At 45.4% G+C, this 14,330-nt stretch overlaps 1 protein-coding gene across 3 annotated transcripts in view; it reads right to left on the bottom strand.

Moving 5' to 3' along the window:
- ATOSA (atos homolog A) overlaps nucleotides 1–13,474 on the bottom strand; it is a 46,824-nt gene extending 33,350 nt beyond the window's left edge. Inside the window, exon 1 of one of the 3 annotated variants that reach the window (XM_053955065.1) lies at nucleotides 13,132–13,474. In XM_053955065.1, the coding sequence (XP_053811040.1) occupies nucleotides 13,132–13,147 (16 nt within the window). In that variant the 5' untranslated portion in view covers nucleotides 13,148–13,474. Of the gene's footprint in view, nucleotides 1–1,293; nucleotides 1,361–3,302; nucleotides 3,420–13,131 lie in introns of those variants that run through there. The other 2 variants (XM_053955064.1, XM_053955063.1) reach the window with 2 other exon arrangements.
- Nucleotides 13,475–14,330: the final 856 nt, after the last annotated feature.

The raw sequence follows: 14,330 nt of genomic DNA, 5'->3' as shown, positions 1-14,330 counted from the left end.
TTTCCACATAGCAAAATGGCAGACTCACATATTTAAAATTTAATCTACACAATTATGAAATTTCACTTTGTCCTCTCCAAAATTCCTTACTACTTTCCAAAGCAATGCTTCAGTGATTCAAAGCCAATATTCCCACACAAAACACAAGAGTACACTAGAGGAATCATTCCTCCTCCCATGCCAGGAGGGGGTCATCCAATGTCAGCAAGCTCACTTAAATTAGAACTCTTGCACTTTTCAGAGGAATATCAACAAGCTCTAGACACAGGATGAATATATATATGTATAAATATATATGCAAATACTTGATCAGAGCAACATTCACATTTTTAGATAACAAGTTTGCATAAAAAGCAATAGATAATCCTCAATTCTGCACTGAGTTCAGTATAATATTAATTAGCTTTTTATACCATATAGTTGAGCAACCAGTAAGATACTAATTAAAAATACGTATTTTTATTGCCCCCAAAGCTGACATATTTGCATCAGCTTCATTTGCCCCAAGACAAACAAGTAGTGGCAAAGGTCTCATAATGTTTCATGCATTGTTTCTAGCAGAAATCAAAATACTGTAATAGTTTCCTCCTGCTGGAGGGAAAAAAAAAAAAAGAGGAGAGAGAAACTTGACCTACATAACAAGGCACAGAAGAAACTCAGTTAAGCTTCAGGGTGTTTTTGGGAGGGGGAAGAGGTTGGTTTTTTTCTCATAACAATGAAGAGTCAAACAGTTACATATGGCTACACTAACTACAACTGCTAGCACATCTAACATTTAACTACACGTCTCACTTTTAAGGCTTAAAAATCCTCCCCTTCTGTTCCAGGACATTTAATACTCTTGCCCTAACAACCTAATGAATTAATAGAGTTAATTTTTAGGCTGTCCATTACTTTCCTTTAAGGGAACGTTAAAAAAGGAAAACTAAAAGCCAACCCCCAACTCACAGAAATTAAGGCTTTCATAGGCTCAGTACACGGAAGGAAAGGAAGAATGTCTGGTTTGGGTTTCTAAAGGAACTGTTTACAGACTCAACCGGAGAGGCAAACTTCGGTACACTTTAGTATAGGTGGATTTCAAATCACCTTTCTCAGACAAACACCGCCAACAACTGCCGACTACTCTGAGTTACACAGCTTGAACGTGTTTCACGCCCGGGAAGCCTGTCCGGGCCGGTGCCACCGGCCTTCAGCCTCCCCCCGCCGCTCCGCCCGGCCCCCTCCCCGGCGCCCCCGGGCCGAGCCGGGCCGGGCCGGGCCGGCCCGAGCCGCGGGGCTCGCTGCCGTACACACCTTCTCCGCGCGGCCCGGCGCTCCCGCAGCGAGCCCCGCAGCGCCGGCGCGGGTGGGTGGGTGCCCACGGCATCCTCCACAAAGGAGGCAGAGTAGGGGCGCGCATAGCAACAGGGCCGAGCGCCGATTGGCCCCGCCGGGCGAGGCCGGCCCCCTCGGCACGGCCCGGCCCGGCCCCCGCGCCCGCCCGCCCGGGCCAGGTGAGCGGGGCGGACCCGCGGCCGCACAAACCACCGGCACCGGCACCGGGGCGACGCCGCGGAACCGGAACCGGCGTTACCGGGGCCGGGCCGTGGCGGCGGTGCCGGAGCGCGCTGCCCCGAACGCCGTGCCGGGCCCCCTCGGAGGGGATGCCAAGGGCCGGCAGGGCCCGGCCGGCGGCGAGAGCCGCTGCCCTGCTCCGGGCACGCTGGCACTGCGCTCCCCGCGCCAGCGAAACGCTCCAGTGAGAGCAGCTGCCGTGTGTCTGTGCGCTGGCACCGCACATGGAATGTTCCCGCACAGCACCGCTCTGGAGAGTCAGCCCGAGCTGCAGTCCGTGAAGTGATGAATATTTACATCTGGAGCGGAAAAAGCCGCCAGCCCGTCCTCCTGCCAGCCGGCACCAGCCAGCTTCCCACTGCTCTTTTTTCCACTGCTCAGCCCACTCGGGAGTGGCTCGGCTGCCTCACTCCTCTGACCCTCCTGGAGCACACAGCGGGGAGAGGATCCCGCACCAGCTCTCCTTGCACTTCTGTAGCTCTTACTTCAGTATTTGTAATGGGCACTTCTGAGGACTAATTTATGAGGTTGTTTCAAGAGAGTAGTCTCAAAACAGCATGTACTATTTTAGGTATAGTCTAAACAACATACTGGCTATGTTAAACAATTTCATCTAGTTCTGACGTATTTACAAGTACTAAAGTCAAATGACAGTAACCATATTAATATAATCAGTGCAAAAAACCTATCTCACTCCCAGCCTAACCACATCACAAAGCACAACTAAAACCCTTGTTCTGTAATTAGATACCATGAAGCTATGAAAAGTCCAGATCAAACTACACTTCACAACCACATTCAAAATCCGGTACCACTCACTAACCCATTCAAGAGCATGGAAAACATGCCACTTCACAAAATTACTTTTCCCCAACTCACATTTTATATACCAGTATAATTTAGCTGTGGTTGCAGGAAAACACAGTCTATAGAAGATTTTTAAGTAGACATTTTATCCGAGGAAGGTCAGATACCTTTTAGTAGTTGGCCCATTTAAAGATCTCATATACAGATAGTGCCTTACAGAGAGTTAGATGCAAAACATACCATTTCATTAGTCACTGACATTCAAGCTTCCTGTATATTTTACCTGTTTGCTTTCCAAGTATTTTTCCTTCATGGAACATTTACTTCTACAAAAACACTGTCGTTCACACAGTTGTCTGAAAAAGGAATTTCAGGTTTTCTTAAGCAACTACCTAGCATTTGAGAAAAGTACTTAGATGATTTTCTATAAAAGAGTTATTCAGTATCTACAGGAGGAATGGGAGGGGTAAGAGGAATATTTATCACATTAGTAAACATGGTATGTTTAGAAAATTTTGCTAACAAGAGGCAGGAGCAACAACACCCGAGTCAACTCCCACGGGGGCCAGCAGAGACAGCATTCAGGAGCCACCAGCTGTTTTTATGGGCCAACTAACAATGTTTTAGTGATGAGCAGCTGTCTCTAGATGATGGTCATACCTACCCACCACACTGTTCCTGAACAGTCTCCCCACACTGGGCTACTACAGTGCAACCACAAAGATCCTTTTCACACCAGATCTTCTTCAAATACAGTAAAGGTAGGACAGCTTGTTGACACTCCAGCTTTTAAGCTTACAGTCCTAAACCAGCTGTAGGTACACAGAGCTGAGCTCTGTGCCTGTTTGTGGACAAACACCCCAGAAATGAATGCATCTGGCCTAATAACATACTAAATTTATAAACTGCAATAATAGCAATTCTACCAAAACAAAACCTACCTTGAAGGACATTATTCATTTATTGGATCTCTCATGCTCCCACAAATTCCAGAGGCCCAAGATACTTTACATGAGAATATGGTAGCACACAGAATTATAGACAGGACTTTATCCTAGGTTGCATACTTCATCATCATGAAGTACCTGCAATTCAAATACTATTATTATAATCACTGTTCTAACACTGTGCAAAATGACAGGCAATAATCAAGATAACCAGACTGTATTTTAACTCACCTTCTGCCACAGATAAAATAATACCTCTAAAAATAAAAAAGGTGAGGTCTTCATAACTTTGGATTTTATCCCAACACTTTGGGAGTAAGCAGCCCTACACATTCCATAAAGCAGGAAATCAGAGCCAAGTATGGTTCATCTCAGTATCAAGTGAATTACACATCAATTCAGAGGCACTTGCCAATAGACATAATTGGCATCATCCCTACATAATAAAAAAAACTCAACTTCAACCTTTGAAGGGCCATGCCAAAGCACAGGATGTCTAGTAATGAGGCAGTTCAGAAAAACACTCTAATTCAGGTTCCAGCCCTGCCTTGTGCAGGAAAAGCAAGGTGTGCATGTGACCCCTAAGGAGCAAAGCCTAAGTGACTCCATAGCACCCTATGTTTACATAGCCTAGTCATGGAGACAAGCTAAAAATAAAAATACACTTCTACTAACACATCCCTTCCCTGAAACAAACATTTTGGATTGAGTTACTAATTTGCAGAACATAAAACCGCCAAGTGCTCTCATGTAGATAGCCTTATTCCCCTTTTCCCAGTACAGATGCTCAATTCCTCAGAACAAAGCTGAGGTCAGTTCTTGATGCTTGCAGTGCATGTTAAAGAGATGGTTAGATACACCACTCACAGTCCGTGTATAGTTTTCCTTTTACTGATGTTCAAACTCATATTTCTTGAGTGAGAAAGGCTATATATAGCCTCTAGTACACCTAGAGAAGCTGAAAGCATCAGATGCTAACAGTCCCACTATATTTTCAAATCAAACAAAAATTAAAACCAAATAAAATAAAAATCAGTGTGTAACATAAAGCTGCTCAAATTTCATACTAGAAATTTACACAAGAATCCATTTCGCCAGCTTACAAAAAGTGTCCTAAAACATTTATAAAAGGCCACTACATCTTCTCAACATTAGCATGGGATGAAAGAACATACAATACACGTCAAGCACCATAACTTTCATCTCTAGAGGATCCAAAATACTTTCTCATAGAAAGTTGTTAATTCGGCGAGGCTCTCGTAGGAAACATCCAGAGGCAGCACAATAACAGCCAGTCATGACTGGCCTGTTTGGTGCAAGATGAGCCAGGTGTGCATTCTAGCAGTTCTACACTGAACTTTGCCTTCAGACATTTCCAGTATTATCAACTGTTCCTCCTGTTTCCCCTGCATGAACTAGCTATCTGGTTGTACTGCTCCACTTTTTACCAGCAGACTCCTCAGAGGGGTCCTCCACACCTTGCTTGCGTTAGCACGGTGTAAGCAGTTACACCATTAGTACTACTGCTAGTACAGCTATGAGTAGCAACCATTACCCAGGCCTATCCCTCCAATTCTAGCTCTCCAGATACTTTGTTTCTCATGGTTTCCCCACGGTAAACAAAATTCCTCTGGCAATTCCAATAGCATGTGCTTCAAAAGGAAGAAGCTCTCTCCCCCTCAAATTAAAGCAAATCAATGTCATACTTTTTACTAAAAGGCAACTGAAGTAAGAAAAGTTGCATAGAAAATACACTTGAAACTCAATTTTAAAGACATTTACAGCAGAGACAAAAGGGTTTACCTTTGAGCAGCATGAGTGTTGGTATCAAATCCCTTTGACCTGTGTTCCCAGTCCATGCTGACCTTCACAATTTTGTCCCTGTTCAGTTCCTATTGATAGGAAACTCCTCCTCTTTTATTCCACATCACTGTAATATTTACTGAAGTTCTTCCCTTCTTGATGCAACTATTTTCTTCTCCCCTACCCTCAAATTCACCTACTTAATGAAAATTTTAGAAATAAAGAACAAGTAAATAGAAGTCTTGAAAGATTCAGGAGTTTAAAAGATTCAGATCTAACATGCAAAGGAAATGCAGCAGTACTTGTGACTTCACAGAAAATTGCACATTAAAAAAAGCATAAGCTCAACATATCAAAACTTCACTCTCTGTTAACACAGAAGTTATGGCAAGTAGCCATCACAGACATTTACTCAGACACAGCTCTTACACACCCTCTCTGCCCCCCCAAGTCTGTAAACAAAGCCTTCCACCAAACTTGCTGACCTGCCTGGAAGTGTGAGTTTGAGCCATGGTTTGTTTCACTTGCATTGCTGGGCTGCTGCCCTGGCAGGGAATCAAGGAGAACAATACCTGGCAGGGGAGAAGGGCTTCCCATTGCTCTGAAAAAAAAGCAGGCTGACCACAGCAGCTCTTCCTGCAGCTCTCCTTCTCCTTCCCTTGTCCCTCAGAAGAAACCAGCTGCCACTCTACCACCTCCCATTGTGGTGCTGACTGTACTGAGGACAGGGGACAATACTTGCCATCTTCAATTCTACTGTAGTTCTGTGTCTCTTTTTGCCCTTCCTGCCCCCATTATACAAAACAAGTTGATACTTGCACAGCATCCTGAGAAAGAAGCTTGATTTGTTACAGCACAGAGAAGTGTGAAATATGCCCTAGAAATCCTGAAGGCTCATTAGTGGGCAAAAGGAATCCCTGCATACACAGCAAGCACCATTAAGAGGTTAAATTAGCACAAGCAGTCACCTGCTCATAGACTCCCTAAAGTAGTTCACTATCCAAAATGGACTTACTTAACAACATGGTTCCCAGGGATCTTGATGGAAAAAAGATCACTAACTTGTATAATGTAAAACAGATGACATTGCTCGTGTGCAACCAAAGAGTCCTTATTTCAGATATAGTCTCCCTTTTTTATGCCTCAGAAGAAAATCCAACTTGTTTTTTTCCTTAGAAAAAGCCAACGGGTTTGGGAAATGCATTGATCATTGCTAAGAGGGAAGCTTAGCTGCCCATGGTTACTGGTGCTACATACCTGCACAGAGAGAGACTGCATGCCTGCCCACGTAAAGAAAAGTGGTCAAACCAAAATAAATGTGTATGGGGGGGAAGAGCTCCCCTTACTGCTCCTGAAGAAACAAAGTTGTTCAGAAGATTTCTCAGTGAGACTATTTTGTTTGCCTTTATTCATTATAAGGACTGTTACAATCAGCACAGACATGAAACGCCATTGGTATTTCATGTATGCAGAGTGCTTCCCTCCCTGTGTGTTCAGCTGCCTCACACACAGCTCCCTCTCCAAATTATCCCCAAGAACATCCTCACACTACCCTATTACATCTTTGCATTTTGAGTCAATGTGATGTTGTAACACCATTGCAGACAGCAACTTGAACCAGCTTTGGTCCCAAAGTTAGCATGAAAAATCACTAGCCAAATAACTAGTCAGGCCCATTTAACATAGAAGGAAATGTATTAGTACAAGTGAGTTGGTTTTGACCTGGTCAGATTAACTCTGAATTGTTAAGAAAAGATGGAGAATTTTCATGACTTACAACTCAATTATACTGTTTACAAGTAGCCTTTGTAAAAAAAAAAATCTCTTCCAATCTCAGTACAGTTCTGATTGCAGAGTAAGAATAACTCACATGGCTTCAGCCATGTGCTTGTAACTATAGTCATGCCACCCTGCACGAGACCAGCAGAAAAAGGAATAGGTAATGAAAGTGAAGTCTTACAAAGTCCAGTTACCTACCCAGGTCCAAGAGGCACTCTTCTGTATTTGCATTCATCCTTAATTGCCTACTTATACCTGGAGTTTTAGTACTGGGTAGTACAAAGGTAACCATGCAACTGTACATGCACTTCTAAAACAATTTCAACTTAAAAACTGGCTTCTGTCTAAACATTAAATTTAAATGACCTGCAAAGACTGAACAATTTACCACCTCCTTGAAAGGCAATGATGTGAGACACTTTCAAAAATCTAAAAAACATTGTTTATCAAGTATTACATTGGAATGGAGAAATAACTACCGCTATATTTAAACTGCAAGACCTTATGGACTAAAAGAATAGCTGGACTGTTACCTTAAACTCATTGCTGAAAAGATAAAAGGTTATGGCTATTTCTCCACTGCTAAACGGCTGCTCTTAGTAGAAGTCTGTCAAAATACCAAAGAAACATTTTATAAACAGTGAAGCAGACAGAGCAAGTTCTCTTAACAAATGTCATATAGCTGGTTTGTTCTCATCAGTTACTCTGTTTTCACAGAAGACTTCTAATTTTAATAAGTAGAATTTCATTTGGCAGCAAACTCTTGTCTCTCATGAGAATCTGTATTTATAAATGTCAGCTTATTTTAAAAAACATTTAGAAGCTGGCAGACCTCAGATCCAATAATAATGTCAACACTGCCCTTAACAACAAAGTCCAACCTAATACGTTTCACCCCAGGGATCTGATCTGACATGCCAAAATTTGTCACTGCAGCAAGTAAAGAATATGGTCAGAAGGGTCAATTTATATATTCCAAGCCTATAGGCTTGGCATATCCACAAGCCCCAAAATATCCACCTAAATGCCACTCCAGCAGCATCTCTTTTAGCAACACCAAGCAAACTTACAAAAAAATGGCAAAGTTGTTTCCGGGATGGTTCTCTTTGAGAAACAGGTATGCCATAAAAAAACTCTCACTGCTGAACAATGATAAAAGCACCCTTCCAATCCAAGAAATACTTTTACAACAGGAAGACTTGCCCTGCTGTCAATAGCTAGGTACAAATTGCAGAACAGGTAAGAAAACTAAGCTGGCATTTCAAATTAAAACCTGAGATTTTCCATTCTACAAATAAATATACATTAAATTTTTTGTTGCTTAACATTTTAAAAAAGTTAAGCACCTAAAAGATAAGAATTCTTTAAAGTGAAATATTTGAGGCAGAAATGTAATAAAAATAGAGTTTATATTGCCATTTTTCAGGTGTAAGGACAGAACTATTATCAGGACAAATCTGCTCTCCCCAAATATTAGAGCTGGACAGCTTCATGCCCCATAAACGGAATCCGAGTGCAGTACCTGTCAGTTTGCTTGCGTTGGTGGGGTTTTTTACCCGGAAGAGTTTTAGGTGCTCTTTCTTCCCGAGAAGGAGCAGGTTTTATGTGACAGCCATGCAGGCAGGAGGAGCAGGCGTGTCACACGCCGCTCCCGCACGTGCCTGCAGCAGAGCCTGTTCGCCCGGGGGCTTCCTGGGGCAGCACAGCGTCACCCCAGCTCATCAGCAGCCAACCTGCACTTACCTGTGGCAACCCAGCCCCAAGCATTGCCCGAACGCCTTTGGAGTGACAGCTCCAGCGAGCAGGAAGCAGCTCATTTCCAGTTTATTACTTTGTTGACTGGCTACATCGTTCTGCCATGGAAAAGTTTAAGTGCTTTGTGACATTTCACTGAGAAGATACTACAAAATTAAAGTGTCTGCATCATGGTTCAATATAGGACACTAAAACAGCACTCATCCTTTTTCAATATATATTTTCACTTCCTAACCTGCATACTCTGTAGCACATCATCTTTGCTAAAAAGTTTTCCATGACATCTTCCCCATTAATATAGGGCATATTTTATGCTTATAAAAACAAGGGCCTTACCCACATCTCCTAAATTAACAACCAACTCCACAACCGAACACACTGGTTCAGCTCACTTCCCCCAAGCCCCATGCCTTCTCATCCTTCCTTCTAAGAATCTAAATTCCATCCACTGTTCATTAATCTCTCCTCTAGCTTTCCCCACAGATACATCCCAAAATACCTCAGCTATGTTTCCCACAGGAGGCAGTAAACAGATTTTTGCTGAACCAAGAGTTACCTCTTTCCACACCAACCCACCAAGTAATGTGGCAGAAGTTCCTTAACCCAGTTACTACAAACAGACCCTGAGGCACATATCCAAGTTTGACTTGCAAAGAAGGAAGGAGACGACAAAAAGCATTCTTCAGTCTGCTTGTTCCTCTCTCGTAGACAGAAAGTCATTTCTGTAAATTAGGATAATCTCAAGGAGGGAATTAATGCTTCAGAAAGTAAGAAAGGACTGCTTTTTGTTTAATTTATAAGTGAGAACAAAATAGTCTCTACACAGAGAACACATATAGAGGAATAAACAAAGCAAGGCAATAAGAAAGTAAGAAAAGACTAGAATAAGGTGATAAAAACCAGCCAGCATTCATTTAGCGACAAACAAGCTTGTCCTCCTCCTTTAACTGATCATTCATGCAATGAGGGGGAGGGAGGAGGAAGGAGCAATAACTCCCAGCTATTTAGACTATAGCAAAACTTTTGATGTCTTGTAACATTTCCACAGTAAAATATGACTATATTGTAGATTCATCTAAACCACAAGATGTTTTCCAGTTGTGCACCAAGTGTACTCTAAGAGTACATAACAAGCCTTCTGAGTTTGGCAGCAAGCTATCACCCTGACATTATGCAATGTTTTCATTAATGCTGATGGTGAAACAGTGTGTTTATACAGTTTATGAACAAAGCTGAGCTGGAAAACTTTGCAAGCACTCTGCTATGAAGCCTTATTCTGTCTTCCAAACTCAATAAACTGCCGAAGCGACCAGAAGTCATTAGAACGAAGTTCAATAGAAGCAAGAGCAAAGCTCTGTACTTGAGAAAGGAAACAGCAGTCCAAACATGCAGCACGAAGCAGCTGACTAGGCAGCTGTACTGCAGAAACCAAATCGTGATGATATCATGGATCAAAGCCAGGTAACCTGATATGTTGTTACTGCAGAAAGAAAAAAAAAAAACCAAAAAACAACCAAAACTAACCCCAAAGTCAAACATCACTCCAAAAACATTGTATGTAAGAAAGGAAGATAAATCATTCTTCTCCCTGGCACCAGTGGAGCCTCAGCTGAAGAACCATGACCACTGTATTTTAAGATGCTTCAGGAGTTCACTTTAAGAACGGCAGCACAAGGAAGGTGAAGCTGAGCAGCAGCCATCGGTACTTGAGTTACTGCGTTCCCTAGAGCCAGTACAGATAGTTCTGGGAATGTGCTCAGAGCAGCCACTGTCCTCCCACACTCAAACCCCTCCTGATGGCCACCATGTCCTGAGTGATGCTCATGAGATACATCCTGGGAATGCCCCGTGCTTTTGCGTGGCAAAGGAATAAGGCCACATGTTTACCTGCACTTTCGAAGCTCTCTTCCTGCTCTCCCTCACCCACAAAACTGCTCTGCAGGTTTGCTACACAGAGCTCCATATTCCATCCCCTCCATACTGCTTTCACACATTACATATCTACATCTGCAAATTTTCCAACTTTCCCTCCTATAGAGGGGAGGTAAGTACCTTAGGGCCAAATTCCCATGTTTTCTTCATTTCTGTCCATCCCTCTCACCTCCTTAAATTTAAACATTCTGTAACCCTTCCCACTGATAAAAACAGTTGTACATTTAGAACTCTTCTTTCTTCTCCTGCATCATCCATCTTTGCTGGGGATAACAAGAACCTTACTGGTAGTTCAGCAAAGGCTAAATAAACCACACCTCTCCCAATGTGCCTGGGCATTACAATCTTCAGTGCAGTGCTGAGCTAAATTCTAACAAGAACTGCATCCCTCTGCTCCAAATTGATTCTGATAGAATTATTTGTAAGAATAACAACAAAAAAAAAAGCCAACACATTGCAAGCCTGTTTAAAGTCTCCTTCTTTATGCTTTACTTGGGGTGTGAACTTACAGTCTTCTCAGGATTTTGAGGCTCTGTAGAGCAGTGAAACCTGTGGCAAGCTGAGTGGTCTGCTTCTCCTCTGCCCTTTGCTATTAATCTGCGACGATTGGAAGCAGGTGACTGCACACTTGACTGCTTGTGTCCTGTGGTACAGCTGCTATGCAGAAAGCAGCACATGTAAATATTTGCATGATTCGTGCCTCCTAAGAGTCTCTGTGGGCTGCACGTGGCATTTAGGCAGCACTTTCACAACCCCCTTTGTGCATGGTATTGCTCTACTGTATTAGCACACAGTTAAGCTGGAAGGATCCACTAAAATGGCTGGAGATACCCTCCCACGTTTGGTAAGATCCATGATTTATTTCAAGACTTTTGTTAATTACCTTAGAAGAATTTCAAGACATAACTTCTAAAGGATTTTGCCCGGTTTGTGGTAAACACTATACAGTGTATATGAATCTCAAGTTATTATCTCGAAGCTTATGGGAAAAAAAAAAAGAGAAAAAGCCCACAAAAAATACCCCAGCAACCTCATAACTTGCTTTCTGTTTTTCGTTCCCTCTACACCAGATTGGTTAAAAAAAAGGCATCTGATCACTTATCCTACAGCAACTGAAAATGTTTGCAGTGTTCTAACTCCTTCTGCCTAAAAATTAAAGAAAGGAATACACAAAGGTCAGGTAGATGTTGAACTGCTAGATCAGAACATATTAAAGCCGTAAATATTGACCTGGGTTTTACCTGGCTATTTTGAAATATAATTTCACCCTGAGAGTAAATAGTTTTCAAACTTCAGTGTCTGGTATTAAAATCTAAAGATCCTAAAAACAACCAGCCTTGCTGCAGTAGATGGTGTGAAGGTTTAAGCAGTTAAGAAACGAGGAAAGCAATGAGAAAGGCCCATTTCAAAACCATGGTACTTAAACCCCATTAATTTGTGATTGCTTCTGTACTATCTGTGCTATCATCACACCATATAATCCTTGCAGCACATACAAACAAGAAATCCACCTGAGAGTGGTCATGTATGCAGTGTCACTATTAGCAAACATGTCATTAACAAACCTAATTAAGATGTGTATGTCATGTAAGTGTTAGCATTTAATACACGAATATCTGAGCAATATAAAAGTGTTTCTCAAAACACCAAAGTGATTATGACAGAATTAGAACATGTTTTTAAACTAAAACGACCCAGATAATCAATAGAATCAGCAAAACTTTGGGAAACATGGATTATTGTTTTTAATTAACATTCTGAATACTACAATGAGGACTCATAAGATTTTCTTAAAAAAATATCTTGGTTTAACACGAATCAATAATCACTGCTCCTGTGGATCAAAATAGAAGTCATGACATATTTCCAACTCTAGGGGCATCAGCAGCTGTTGCTATACGGCAAAAGAGCTCAAGTGTTATAAACATATACGTAGACTGCCGTCTTGATTTTTCTGTAAAACCAGATGTCAGTAATCCGATAAGATATAACCAAATAATCGTGAAAAATTTATATTTCGCCATGCTTGTTATGAAATATCTCAGTTATAACTGGAAAAAAAAAAACACTGTCAGTTTATAAACCAACACAGATGTAAGTTATGGTTATTTTCAGTGTGTTTTTCAGCTGCATTTGGATATTTCTGTACATCTGCTGGCTTTGTCTGTCGATGCCCGATTTGCCTTTGACCGACTCTCGCCTCAGCACTGCAGGACTGTGCTACCGAGCCGGCTGTGTCTGACACACGAACTGCAGCATTCCCACAGCAAAAGCACTTCGCTACGGCGTTTGTCTCCTTCCACCCAGCCAAGACAATGGAAAGCCGAAGGGCAGGCGGGACATGGGGCTGTTACCCCCTTCCGGGGCACCTTCCGCATCCCACTCCCACTGGCATTTCCCGAGTTGAGCCCGAGTACCTGGATTCTTTCCCACCCCCCAAAATGACAGGGGAGGGGATAAGGAAATAGAGCGATAACATCGAAACCAACCACCGGGCTACCTCTAATCCTACAGACAAAACAAACAAAAAGAAATGTACTGATAAGCCGTTTACCTCGTTCCGGCTTCATCTTCCCTGCTGCCTCAGCGGGGTCTGACAGGGCCGAGGTGCCGTGCCGCTGTCCCCGCGGAGCCGGGCCGTCGCTGCCCGGCCAGCGGTGTCACTGGCGCCCCGGGAGCGGGCACAGCCGGCGGGAGGCGGCCCCGCCGCTACAGCAGCTGGGCCCGCGGGCGGGCGGGCTGGCGGCGGCCGGCCGGGGGAGGCTGCGCGCCGGCGGCCTCTGCCCGCGCCCGGCCAGGGTGTCCTTCCGTGACACGGCGCCGCGCGGGGCTATTTATAACCTGCCGGGGAAAAAAAATCCCACAACAACAGACCTCGGCTCACCCCCGGCCGCGCCGGCTCTGAGTCACCGCGGCCCCGGGCGACGGCAGCCCCTGCCGGAGTCCCCTCCCTCCTGCCCGCCCGCCCGCCTGCCCCGAGGAAGGCAGCGAGCGGCCCCCCGCCCGCCCCGTCGGGGGCCGCGGCCCCCGCCCCGTCACGGGCCGGCGGCTGGCGGCGGGGGGCTGCGCCGCACCTTCATCCCCGGCCCCGCCGCTGCCGCCCGGGCTGTCGGGCCGTGCCCCCGCGATGCGCCCCGGTCACACAGGCCGCCCCGCCCGCCCAGCGCTGCTCTCCATGGCTCTGCCTCCGGCCCTGCCTCCTCCTCCTCGCCGCTGACTAACTCCCCTCCTCTCCGCCGGGCACTCCCCGCCTCCCGCCGAGCGGGGCACACACATCACAGCCCGGCGGCGGGCAGGACAGGGCAGGACGGAGCGAGCCGGGGCAGCGCAGCTCGGCCGGGGGTACCCGCCACGCTCGGCGGCCGACGGGGAGGGGGGAACGCGCCCACCGCCCGCCAGGACCGCGGGCCCCGCTGCGCCCGCGCTGCGCTCATCCCGCCCCCGGGCGGGCCTGCCCGGCCCACAGCCGCCCCACGTGCCGCACGGCGGCCAATGCCCCGCGCCGCCCGCCCGCCCGCCGTCGAGCAGCTCGGTTGTCACAGCAACAGAGCGCGGCCGCGGCACGGCTCGGCACGGTCCGGTCCGGTCCCGCCCGGGAGCGGGGTCCCCGCTGCCCGGGGACACCCGTCCCGTGCACTGCAGACGGCGCCGCTGGGTTTATGGGTTTTCGCAAACGGCATCGTCCCTTCGCCCCTCAACTGCCGCCGAGTGCTTTGGCAGTCAGGCTCCCGCCCCGGGGAGGGGAGCGGCCCC

The sequence above is a fragment of the Vidua chalybeata genome, chromosome 13 (genome assembly GCF_026979565.1).
Source record: "Vidua chalybeata isolate OUT-0048 chromosome 13, bVidCha1 merged haplotype, whole genome shotgun sequence".
NCBI classification, from domain to species: domain Eukaryota; kingdom Metazoa; phylum Chordata; class Aves; order Passeriformes; family Viduidae; genus Vidua; species Vidua chalybeata.
This window is presented reverse-complemented; position numbering and strand designations above follow the sequence as displayed.